Source organism: Ammospiza caudacuta, chromosome 9 (assembly GCF_027887145.1).
Source record: "Ammospiza caudacuta isolate bAmmCau1 chromosome 9, bAmmCau1.pri, whole genome shotgun sequence".
NCBI classification, from domain to species: Eukaryota; Metazoa; Chordata; class Aves; order Passeriformes; family Passerellidae; genus Ammospiza; species Ammospiza caudacuta.
The window spans coordinates 28,395,603-28,408,851 of record NC_080601.1 but is presented as its reverse complement, the minus strand read 5'-3'; the positions used below and the strand labels follow the sequence as shown (position 1 = coordinate 28,408,851).

Genomic DNA, 13,249 nt, shown 5'->3' with positions numbered 1-13,249 from the left:
TAGAAGAGTAAATTGTATTTTGACCAGTTAGGATTGGTGCAGTCATTTAATTTTGCTGTTGACAGGAGGGAGGTGGTAATCAACTAGAAAACACTTTTACATGCTTCTAGCAAGCCACTTGATTGTTGTCATCCATTTGCATTGTGTCCTTGCAGCAAATTGGATGGGGAAAATCAGGTGGTGAATAGAGCAAGAGCTGGAGAGGCAGGAATCACATTGGATCTGGACTGTTTTGGTTCTCAGGAGGGTCCATCCAGTTAAGGATTGATGAGGGCCAAGCCAACAGTAGTGGAGGCCTCTCATTGCTCAGTTGTAATAAACAGTTAGTGGGTCACACAGAATCATCCCTCGATCTCTTCACAGCCTGCTGAGTCTATCACTATGATCAGACCTTTTCTTGTTGGTTTGAATAGGGGTTTACTCAATGGCAGGGAAATCTGTTTTAGCTGAAGCAATTTTATGTCCCAGTTTCTTGGGTGTTGATTGTGAGGGAATGTGGTTAATTACTGGGATTCAGCTGATGAACAATAACTCATTAAGCTTCAGTGGCTCAGTTGCTTTTGTTCACATATCTGTCTCCTGTGTCTCTGCCTTGGGCAGTGGACTTGAATTACCACTGCTGACAAACCAGTTCCTAATTCAGTCCTGGCTTTTTCCTGCCAGTCTTGAGAAGAAAAAAGAGCAGCAAACCATCTGCTGCCTGCACTAATTGCTTCATGATTGCATTAATTGTTCTGGCTGAAAGTACAGTTGTTACTTGGCTGATTCTTACCACATAATTGCAGAACTACTGCATGCTTCTCCATTTTCTGTATAAAGGAGTTACAAATCAGAAGGAAACTCCAGACACAGAAAAGCAGTGCTTGTGAGGCAAAGGCTTTTTGGAGGTCTTGTACATGTAAGCTCTCATGGGTTTAATCAGCTTGCTTGTAGAATGAGGGGCTGTATTTTATGGGAATATTACTTATGTATTACTGTGTAATCTTCAAAAGTGGTTTGCTGTGTAATCAGACCGTGGAATCAGACTTTAGGTCATATGGAGACATCTTCTGCTATTCAGATGGGTCAGGCACACAGAGGAGTGGTTAGTAATCAGCCAGGAATAACAGAGCTATTTGGAGAGATGAAATAAAGGTGAAATTGGGAAACACAAGTCAGACAGGCAAAATGCAGAGTTGTAATTGCCCAGCTCGGGAATAAATGCACAGAGGCACTCATGTACTGAAAGGCAGCAACAGAGGCTGAAAAACAGATTTAAAACTGAGTTATTGTTGTTGCTTCTTCACTCCCATTTTAAAGTAACTCTTGAAAAGTGAGGCACCCCAAATTAAAGGAGCCCTGTCAGCATAGCACTAGTAAATGAAGAGGTTTATGTTTTGGGGTGTTTTTCTTTCTTTATTCATTTTGGTCTTTTCCAAATGTCTGGTTCCATCTGCCTTGCTTTATTTACTGTGTGTATCATGCTGAAGATGAATATTAAGGACTGATACTTGTCTATAAAGTGTTGAAATTTTGCAAATCATAATACTGATATTTTTGGGACAGCATGTCTTCTGACATCAAACCATATCATCTTCTTCATTTTCCTACATTAAAGGATGTCCACTCCTCATGCATGTAAATGGAAGAGAAAGGTATTCTTATGTCTGGGATGACAGGGAAACCGCTTAGAGAAGAGATACAGATTCATATGGCCACAGGATGTCTGTGAGAGAGCAGACCAGCACTTAAAAGTACCTTCAGCCCCATCTGTCCCTGTGTTTTGGTCTAATACTTGTGTCTGACAGTAGAGTATCTGCCATAGACATAGCCAGAATTCACTCTTCAAGATGTGATGGGCTACTCTGATTGCACTCCGTAATTTTAAAACCTTTCATTTCACTGCATTAAGATCTTTTTAGGGTGTATCTGCTTGGAAAAGGATCACACACAGAACCTCTAGGAGTTCCTTTCAACATAAATTATTCTTTTTCTATTTACACACTCTCCGTTTCAATGGTAACAGTAATTTTTTACTTAGACTAGAGAAGGGACAATAAAATCCAGATTGTTTTTCTCAGAAATTGCATCATAGGTAAAAAAACAAAAGAAAAAAACCCCCAAACAAAACAACAAACAAAAAACCCCAAAACCAGAACAAACAAACCAAATGAACCAACAAAATAACAACAAACAATGAAAAACCCCCAAACAAACACCAAAAAAACCATAAAAAAAAAAAAAAAACAAAAAAAACCACCCCAAAAACCCAATGAAAAACCCCAAAAGCCTGTTACCATCAAGTGACCTCCTTTTGGTGTGGTGTTTTGGTTTTTTTGTTTGCTACACTGCTGACAGCAGTAGTGACAACAATTCAGAGGACTATTCACTTGGGCTAATGTTAGCTGAGGGAGGCTAATCCCATCTAAAATTAATGGAGAGGAAAAAAGCTTCTCTAGAGTGGTAAGCATTAGCCACTTTGAATCATCCTCTGGAAAAGCCTATCTCTTTTGACAGACTGTGGACACAACCAGGGAGCTAGTTTGCATAAAGCTAACATTAGCCTGTGTGAATAACTCCCCCTTTCCCTGTGGCATCACTCCTGCAACAGTCTGCACTTTTTGTGTTACTGTTTGGGGCACCACTAATAATCCAAGCCAGTTTTCCAGCAGACCTGGTACTCTTTGATGCACATTGTTGAAGATGGGAAAAGTAACAAGTAATTTCCATATTAAAAGTTGTTTGCCCCAGCTTTTGCAGCGTTGCATTCCTTCTTGATCTTAGATATCCCTTCTGGGTTACTTGTGCCAGGGATGCATAGGGCTTTCCTCAGGAAAGAAAGCCTTGTGACTGCTGCTCCCTGTTTGTAGGTGTTCAGTATGGTTATATTTTTAAGCAGGTGATGCACGCAAATCCCCTCGTGTGTAGCTCAGGCTGTGTGTGAGGACTCGAGGCACAGACACTGTTGGGCATCATGGGTGATAACACATCTTGCACACAACCCTTTGCAAATATCCCTTGCTATCTCTAAGCAAATTGAAAAGTTTGGTGGCAGCCAGTATTCTGAAAATAAGCAAGGGAGGGACATAAAAATAAGAATACAGATGCCAGGTTGTATCTTCTTTTTTTTTTTTTTTCCTTTCCTTTTTAAATTGGCCACAAGCCAGTGTAGAAAGTGTATTGAAAAATATACATAGAAAATCTGAAAAAATACACATAGAAAGTGTGTTTCTTAGAGTACCCATCACTCTTTTACAGACCTCACTAAGCATAACGTGCTGGGGTAACAATTTAAAATAAAGAATGGAATTAAAAGTGATAGTAATCTCTAATGTTGTTTCCTACACTAATAGTAAAGAAAAAAAATATAATCAACTAGCAGAGCCCAGTGGAAGATAGATTTCTGGGCCAAGAGTGTGATCAGTGAATCAGAAGGAAAGACTTTCAAGCAGTAATCACTGTGCTCTTCACTGACTCACTCATCTTTAGGCAAATCAATATATCCTTGCTTATCCATCTGTATAAACATCAGCCCTCTGTACCCTTAGAGAACTTGTTCTTTTTCTGGTTTTAGATCCTGGATACATACTTTTAGTTAAGGATAGATCTGTTATTTTTCTGCAAGATTTTCTGTGTTCTATATACCTCCACTTTTCCTACTTCCATGAAAAAAAAAAGACTTTTCCCATTCTATCAGAGTTGGATGGTTCACTGGATTAGGAATAAAGACATGTACCCCATTTTGCTGGATGTGCTACTGAACTCTGTGGTGCTGAGCAAATTCCATCACTTTTCTGTACATGACTCACCTCTGTTTTCTCTGTCTCTGTCATTTGGTTGAGTGCAATCTCCAAAATGTCTCCAGTTTCTTATTATACAAAGTGCCTGTCAACACTACATTCACTTGAAGCCGTAGGTTTTAATATAATGCAAATGATGAACAATAATTTATTTTTAAATTTAAAGCTGTGCATGTGTGCATGAAAATTCTGACACTTTGCCCTAAATTCTGCTGTAGTAAGCCTTTTCTCTTGTGTTCTCATTCAGATACGGTGCACTTTTTAAACAAAAATGTGCTTATTTATTGCAGTTATCTAAGCAATTATGAATCTACTTAGTAAATTTACAACACATCAGAAAGCAACTCCTGGGTACCCTGTTGTCTGTAACAGAGATAGTATTTCTTAGCAGAGAAGGGATTTAACCTTGAGGACAACATACTAAGTGGAGTGGTAAATTCATCATCCCTTGGACTTGAGATTGGGTGTCTTTCCAAATGATAAAATCTAGTTCAGCCATCAGTTGTTGGCCTGAATAATTCTCTCTACTGCTTGAGTTACTGGTAAAGATGGTGCAGCATCTGTTAGGAGGAGAACACACTGATGATATTAGAGGCTCCTTCTGTCTTTAAAATATATATGCCAGTCAGAGTCCTTTAAATACCTCCTGGTAAAAAATATGTTTCCTGTCACTTTTTTAGCCTGTGAGCTGAATGAACTGGGGACATCATCCTAATGCAGTTGCTTGCGTGCCAACTGCCACAAAACCAGAATACTGGCTGATGTGGCTCATAGCTGACAGTGTGTGAGGAGTTATTGAGGAACAGGTGGGAAGAGAACTGAGGGTCATCTTCAGGATGCTTTGATGTGCTGAACATTCACAAAAGCAATTGCTGTGTTAGGACCAAACCAGACATCTCTGCATGGCAGCAGCATGCGGTTCATCAGCAAAAGCAGCTGCAGAGCTGCAGCCATCACTGGTGTTTGAAGGGGCTGTGAAGCAGGTATCTGACAGCTTTATCACTCTGATGTGTTTCCATCAGCATTCAATAAGCACCAATTATTGGGTAACCTTATTGATGGTTCTGCGTGTGTGATTAATGCATTGCCTGCAACTTAAAATGTTCAAAGTCTCTGCAGCATCCTGTGAACTTATTGCTTCAAGGGTATTTAAGCTTCTTAACAGTGGAACTTACAAATAGATCAGAGATTAGGGAAGTAAATGAGTATCAACCCTGTAGCACATTTCTGTATGTTTTATTTAAGGAAAAAAATACCATGCACAATTTTAGGTTCTTTTTTATACAAAACATACTGTTCTTTTGAATGCAGTTTAGAAAAGAAAAACCTGGTCCATAGTCTGGTTCAGGGAATAGCAGCATGCCTCCTAACCTTTGGCTGCTCTGAAGAAGAAATGCCCTGTGCAGTAATTTCTTAAAATGCGATGTTGTACTTTGTTTGATACCAAAGTAAGCTGCACTGGACGCATGTGGGGAGCATGCGTCCATCGAAATCCCTGTTCATTCAATTTCATTCCTGTTTTGAGATGTCTCTTTTGCCACTCTGGAAACTTCTCTCCCACTGTGATAATTTTTCATCCAACAGATAGAGTCAGGGGCAAAGGGGTGTGAAGGACCATAAAGGACTGTGCCTGTATAAACATGTTCAATCTGAAGTCCTTCTCTGATGCACTAACCCCATTTTTTTCTGCAGACAGTATAGAAAGCAAACGAAATGCAAGAAAGATTTAAATTGGAGAAGTACATCACCAAATTGCAGCAATCCACATGATGCCTTCCCTACTGCTCTTTGCTTTCCTGAAATTTTTGATCAATTCAAAATATGGTCTTTCACAGTTTAATAATACTTGAAAAATGCTCTTATGAACAATGAGAATGATGACTGAAACCTTGTAGAAGGCTAGAATTTCTTCAAATGCACCTGCATTTGTAGTAGTAGTAGTAGTAAAAGTAGTAGTGGTAAAGTACAATTTAACAGCAATATAAAATTTATTCTGCATAAATGAATGAGAAGAAGGACTGCTGGCATGTATATCAAATTGTGTTGTTGCATCTTCAGAAAAAAAATTGTCTTTATCCAGCTGGATTCTTATGTTTATAGTTAAACTGCTTTTGGGATGTTGCATTCCCTGGTGAATTTGAAATTTGAGGAAAATAAAGATCTCTCAAAATATTTATATGGTTCACCAGTGCAAAATCTGTGGCTAAGGTGCACTGGTGTTTGGAGGATTTTTGTGTGTAAATAAATGGTGTATGAAGGGGTAAGGGGGAAACAGCATGAATAGCATTAGTTTTAATCATCTCATAGAAACACGAGGAAGTGTAAGAGTCAAGAAGTCAGTATAGGTGAAGAAAGTACCAGGAGCAGTGGCTAGTAGAAACCTTCTCATGGAATTAGAGGTGAATTTGAATCAAACCCGGTGCTTTCAAAGCTGTTCTGAGCTAGTTTTCCATTTGCATCTGGGGTTTTTTGGGTCAATAATGTGTAGATTGATATTTTTTGGTCTGATCTGTGTCCAGGGAGAATGAGTTGAGAGTGCACAGAAACTAGAGGTGAGAGAAAGAGCCCTTTTCTTTTTTGAATGTTAGACCAAAGTTGGTAAACCACATCAACTCAGACTCCATGTTATATTCCATTATAAAATGTTTAGGGGGAATCTCTGAAGTAAAAGAGAAATAATAGAAACTACTGATTTTCTCAAAGTATTTCCCTAATGTCACTTCCAACACCCAACTTAAATCACCCTTTATTTAACCAGGTTTTGAATTCCTATGTGCATATTTTTTCTTGCATGAGATTAAATCATTGTCTAAAATTTAATATCCTCAGCAGCATAGGAAGCACATGGAACTGCCACATGATTCAAGATCTGTATGTGGAGGAGCATCAGAATCGAATATTTAATCCAATTATTTTAAATGCTGAATGATGAAACATCATGGACGCTCAGGGTCAGTTGTATCTGCATCAAACTGTAAAGGCACTGAAGTGAAAATGAAGGCACAAGACATTCCTCACATAACAGCTTTGGCTAGGAAAAGTAATCTGTTGAAAACATTAAGGGTGATGATAGGTCTTGATTGGCACAATGACCCTTTAGATGGTGTTATATCAGAATAGGTGGGTCTAATAAAACCCAGTTATTCTTAATGGAAAATTTTGGAAACAAAACACATTTTCTCCTTATATTTTATAGAATTTACTTGGGTTTTTTATACTGTGAAATGCAAAAGAAAAAATTAGTCAAGTCTGAAGTTGGTGCTGGAAAGATTGGGAAATTAGAAGGGAAAAAGAATAATACATGGCAACTGTATGCTGCTGTTGCCTGTCTATCCCAGAGCATTTCAAGGTGAAGCTTACACTATCCCTCTGAAATACATGAGCAGCTCTTGGGCTTCTCATACAGGCTGGGAAACACAAAAGAGGGAGGGGGGGAGTATCATATCATGCCTGGTGTAGATAAGGAAGGAAGTTCAGTTGTCAGATGTCAGCTTTCCCTGCTCCCAGAGACAGTGGTGTCGTGTTGTGAGAGGGCTGGGGAATTGTCTCACCATTCAAAGGGTTTATTTGAATCCCTGCTCAGCCTCAGAAGGTATTTGTAACCTCAGAACAGCCTTTTCTTTTCTTTTCCTTTGCATTTCTTTTCTCTTATATAAATGAGGTAGGTGGTAGGTTTCTACTTCACAGAATGTTAAGATTTAAAAAAGCAAAACAAAGCAAACCCAGACTATTTATTGGTTGTTACATAATCTGCAAATTACACAGAAAACTAAATGTAGAAGAGAAGAAGCAAGAAGAGAATTATTCCCTGGTGAACAAGGGTCAAATCTGAGAGATCAATACAAGATTTGTACTTCATAACGGTTTTGTCGCCACGAAAACAGAAATGTCAGCTTGGCCCTCAGATGAAAACATACAATAAAACTGTAAGAGGTTCGTTTTCTATCCGTGCTTGAAAAATAAGTGCAGCAAAGAACATTCTCTGACTTAATTCTAATAATGCAAATTGTCATCAAACAGCAGTGCTTGCCAAAGAAAACAAAATGTCATCTTTGAAGGGACTGCATGCACAAGGCTATCACAAGAAGTCCCAGGAGAGAGAGGGATTTTGTAACAAGAGCAAAATGCCATGCTGGGTTTAAAAAATATCCATTCAAGCACTACAATTGCTAAAAGGGGAAAAATAATCCCAGCTGGATCATAACCGATACTTGACAGAAACATAGCCTTCAAAGACTTCTTTTTTTCCAATCCAACTGAATTAGCTATGTTTAAAAATTAATGATACTTAGAATAAAACATCTGAAAAAATCCTTATTGCAATTTTTTTGGGGGGAGGTGGAGTGGTCATCCATAAGGTGGGGAATTCCCTCTTTGCTAAAGATACATTAGTGCTGCATGTTCTGCTGTGAGTCAGGAAAGGCCAAAGCTGGTGCTGAGATAATGGCAGAGGATGAAAAACCTTCTAATGTCTGGTTATAAAAGTGTCTTATCAAAGACAATGAGAGCTTTGGATATGGGCTCCCAGGGAGCTGGTGTTTCCCTTTGAGAGCTGTTGCCTTTTCTCACATGCTGTCTCCAGCTCACTGGGCACTGGCTTCTAATTTAAACAATCCAGCCCTCACAGTAGAATTGCTGGATCCATTTCCTACCTTTGAAACAGAAACTCTTGCATTTCTCCACTTTTTTTACTTGAATTACATCTTCCTCAGGGCACAGATCAGGAGAAAGCAGGGCTCTGTGGGTGCAGTGCAGCATCACAGCCTCTGTTCTTGTGGGGGAGCTGAAGGATGCTCCAGGTCAGGGCCCCTCTGCAGGAAGAGCTGTGCTGGGAGAGCCAGAGGGAAGCTGTGGCACCAGGGCTGTCCAGCACCTGGCACTGCAGTGGGACTGCAGGAGGGGAGGAGGGTGCTACACCAGCACAGAGAAAGCTTCTGCAGGCTGTGATTAATTCATTCTGAGCACCGTTACTGTCACCAGCAAATTCAGAGAGGGAATAACCTGCTTATTAGGGAATAGCAACTTACTAGTTGTGTTCAGGGAAACCAGAGAGGGATAAGGGTGAGAGATAAAAGCTGGGAAAACAGGATTCAATATGATGACTTCAGCTGTGGGAACATCAGTGTCCCTGGAAAGCTTGCATGCTGTTTATCCCTGGTCTGGAAATACAGAGGTATTTGCTGAGTTTGGATTGCTCCCTGTTCTTTATTAAAGGATCACATGAGCTTTATTGAAACTTAAATTACTGTATGTCAAAGACAGTACTTAGCACAAAAGAAACTACTTTACCATGAAAAGAAAAACTTTTACATCAGTGAGATAATAGATAATAGCAGTTGTTGTCATGCTTATATTTGCTGCAATTATAAAAAAAGGTCTAGAAATGGATTTTGAGTGTGAGGGAGGGAAAATACATCCTGTAGTGGTAAAGTTCTTGAATAGGTGACCTTAAATCACTCCAAAAAGTGGTTGTTCAGTGTTCTAAAAGATTTTATATAATTTCCAAAAAGAAAAGTGTTCCTTTGTTATAGTTAGTGTTTCCTAAAGTTTCAATTAAAAATGGATCTATAATCTTCTACTTAAGGAAAAATAAGACTCACTGAAATTTTAAAATTGGATGCTCTTCTAGCCACAGAACTAAACTGTTTTTCCCTCTCCTTACTCTTGTTATCTTCTGTCCCTTCCGCCTTCTTCCCTCTCTCTTCTTTGACAGTGTTCAAGAGGAGGGAAGATGAAAGAGGTGAATTTTTAGCTTTAATATTTCAAAGTAAATTTTAACACATGCCAGTCCACTCTTTACCAAAAAGCTATTTAAATTAGTTTCTCCATGTTCTTAAAAGTTTTTAACATAGGAAAGGTATGGATATTGGGTTTTGCATTTGGAATCAATATCCAAATAAGTAGACCTCAAACCTTTTTTACATTCCAGTCTCATAATTCTTAAAATACATTCAAATAATCTTTTTTGATGAACACAAAGCTTTTAAATAATCATTTTTTTTCTTGTGGTAGTCTCAAAGACATCCATCTTTCCTACCAATCCAGAGCCGCTTCATGTTCCAAAAAAATTTGCCATGGTTTGCACATAAAAATTCAGGTCATCTGCATTTAATGCAAAATTCTTTAAGAGATGTCATGAAAAGAGAGATAATAGTTCAAAAAACAATGTCCAACATCTGCCTTGTCAGAAAAGGGGACTGACCAAGTCTACCAGGCAAAGAAAGGAAGAGAAACAGGATGAATCTGCAAGAAAAGTGTAGGGCTGACTGCCTCTCAGTCCTTCCACATGATGAATTTGAAGCTAAATTAAGCAAAAGGAATAACAGAACCCAAGTGATCCTTCCCTCTACTGGCCTTCTGGGAATTGTTTGATGGCAGCACTTAGGGAGAGCAGCTGTTGGGAAGTGCTCTGTAATAGTAACATTCGTACATCATTCCACAAAGATGTGACAGAGGATTTATAATACCTGAAACGTGCCTTTTTGCTGACCTTTCTCAGGCTGGTTTGGTATTTATCATTGGAAGATTTTCTGAAATGATTGATGTATTTGAATATTGTTTGCTTAACCAGATGAGGAGAGGGTGTCACGTTATTGGTAGGAGAAGGACGAGAGCAGAGGGAGAATCACACATTGTTTCTTTGGAACGAGTAACTTGTGCTGTTTCAACTCATCCAGTCCTGCAAGGGAGGTCCAGACACGTTAGAACATTTTTTTGGTGCTAGATTGACAAAAGTTCCTAAGGATGGCACTGCTAATGGGAAAACAATGTTCTTCTGAACATAATACTGAGGAAGGCAACTGGATGATGAATTTTCATTCAGGGCGGGTTGCTGGGTTTACCCATAAAGTGATCCCTCAGGTAACACCAGTTGTGTCCCAAATCACACATCTCAGTATTCTCTGTGCCAATAAAAGGTACCACAGACATGTTTCATCTGCCTCAGGTGTCTCTTCAAGACTGAGATGAATAAAAGTCCAAGGCAGTATCTCAGAAGTGGTGAAGGGTTTTTCAGGTTAATTTATCTGATATCTTTGTGTTTCACAGTGATTCATGACTGTTTGTTTTGTCCACAGTTATTCAGTTCTGTGGAGTTTGGCAGAAGATGGCTGCTTCTTCATGAGGGAGTTACACCCAACAGGTTCTACTGGTAAGAGCAAAACCCTCTTCCTGATTCCCTTGACACAACTTCCCCACACATGCAGAGGTGCTGGAATGAAGTCTTGAAGGCAGTGTGGCTGAATACAGTCTGTACTGCCGATTTGTTAAGATTAATTTAGAACTGGTATGAAAGGGGCATTATGTGTTTATACAACATTGGAATAGTGGGCCTTTGATCTAAGAGTCATGCAGAACTGAAATATGCTGAATAATAGTCTGAACAAAGCACTGATTTAGGATGGGAGTGAAGAGTTCAGTCTGGTCCTGCTACAATTGAGGGACAAAGCCTGAAGTCTTGGAGGACACCAGCATTTCTGCCACAGATAGACATCTTCTAGAGGCTGGTGTTGTGCTTTTAATTACTGTTAGACCTGCTTAGCCCTTGAAAGTGAGCATGTTTCCACCAGACAGAAATCAGTGTAACTTTGACTTACATGGAAAAGAAGACTGAGAGATGAAGAAGACACTGGACTTTTTATTTCCCTGCCAACATGGTTGTATAGTCCAAATCAAATATAAGTTTTTTTTGTGTTTTGTGTTTGAAAATTATGGGACTTCTCATCAATTCCTTATGGAGGCATTAGTCTGCCTGTGAGCAGAAGTGAGCTTGTGTCCTGTGAATATGCCTTTAGAAGAAAAGCTTTTGGTGAAATAGTAATCTTGAAATTGGGAGGAGCTGAAACAATGATTAAAATGAGACCAGCAGGGTAGTTTCTAAACCATAAATTTATGTCAAACCCACAGGTTTTGAACATAGCAAGATTCATGAGTGGTTCAGTCAAATATTTTCTTTTAATTTATAAAAGAAGGAAGAGCTCTAGGTCAAATTTACTTCTAAAGTTGAATTTATATTTGGTCTGCAAAGGATAGACCAGAGATTTTGTTTGCTGCTTCTGCTTTTTAATCCTTTCTCAGAACCTGTGTTAGCTGAAGCTAATGCAAGCTAAATTCCATTTCTAACTTAAATTCATTGCTGTGGGAGTGTCTGTACAGTCACATGTGTGTTCATATCACTGTTTCTTTCCTGCAGGATTCATAACAGGGTCTCAAAATATCAGATGCAAACACAGAGCTCTACACATCATCTGTTTTTTTCTGGGCTAATAAAAGCAAAAAGTCATAGAAATCTGGGTACCCTGTCATTGAGACATCCAACAAAATTGTAATTGCTGAAGGGGCTCAGAGGGCTGAAAGGACTGTTCCTGGACACCCATGTCTTGTATAGTACTCCAAGTCTTTTGAAGCTTCCTGTCATTGCTTGCAGTTCTGGTTTATTGTGAAATGAGCTGATGGATGCCTGTAATAAGAAAAATGATCAAGTTGTAATTTTCCTTTTCTGTGGAGCTCAAATTTGAAGGCCTCTTAGAACCTAACAATAAGAGAACTCAGGCTTGGAGCTTCAAAGGCAAACAGCAAGTTAAAAGATGAAGAAATGTTCCAGCCACTCATACAATTTCCCTATAGCCATTCACAAAGCGTGAAAATGCAAGCCTGTATTTTCACCTTGAACAGAATGCCCCTTGCAGAACACACCTCAGTGTAAGCTAGATTGTACTTTTGCTGTCAAAAGTGAGAATAATACAACTTGTGGAGACACCATTGCATCTCATACTGGCATATTTATAATGATCCTAGGACAAAAAATAATTTTAGCTGGAATGCTATGGACAATGTCAGTCTTCAAGCACATCCACCGCAGAAAGCAGCTGTGCCTGTGTGATTGAGAGCACCACAGAGAGCAGAACTTTAATATGCATTTCCATTCTGTGCAGCCAGGTACTTGAGGATCCAGCAGCACTGAAATGCTGAATCAGAAGGGAAGCCCTTTGCACTCCAGCCGTGGTCACAGTTGGCAAAAGGGAACTGGGGCCTAAGAGGATGCTGAAGTACAGCTGAAATCCAGATTTCTGCAGCACCATCTCTGTAGCCAGTGCTGGTGTACAAGTTGGGTAAAGCCTTGCTCAGAGCCCCATGATTTGTTGTTGATTGGGCTTTTAAAATTTATTCTTGTGTATTTTGGCTTGTATCCAGAGTGTAATCAACCTGAAAAATGAGAAGACTGACTTCACTTTTTCTTAAGAACAGAAATAAATAGTGAAGTAAAATGTCCTGAAGTCGCAACTTAAAGCAGAATGTGGGGATACTCTCTCCTGTTCCTGGTGCTTTCTCTAAATCAAATGGCTTTGAAGGGATTAACCAGGACACAGCTGTACTGGGTAAAGAATGAGGGAAATATTTGGTATCTAAGGAAGGCTGAGGAGTTTCTTTAGTACAAATTGCTTCCAGTAGTCTCTAAGCTAGGACTTCTC

General features: G+C 39.3%; 1 protein-coding gene across 3 annotated transcripts in view; it reads left to right on the top strand.

Moving 5' to 3' along the window:
- LOC131561595 (VPS10 domain-containing receptor SorCS1) overlaps window positions 1-13,249 on the top strand; it is a 256,935-nt gene that overhangs the window by 156,884 nt on the left and 86,802 nt on the right. For all 3 annotated transcript variants that reach the window (XM_058810941.1, XM_058810942.1, XM_058810943.1), the window contains exon 5: window positions 10,856-10,929. In XM_058810941.1, the coding sequence (XP_058666924.1) occupies window positions 10,856-10,929 (74 nt within the window). The remainder of the gene's footprint in view (window positions 1-10,855; window positions 10,930-13,249) is intronic.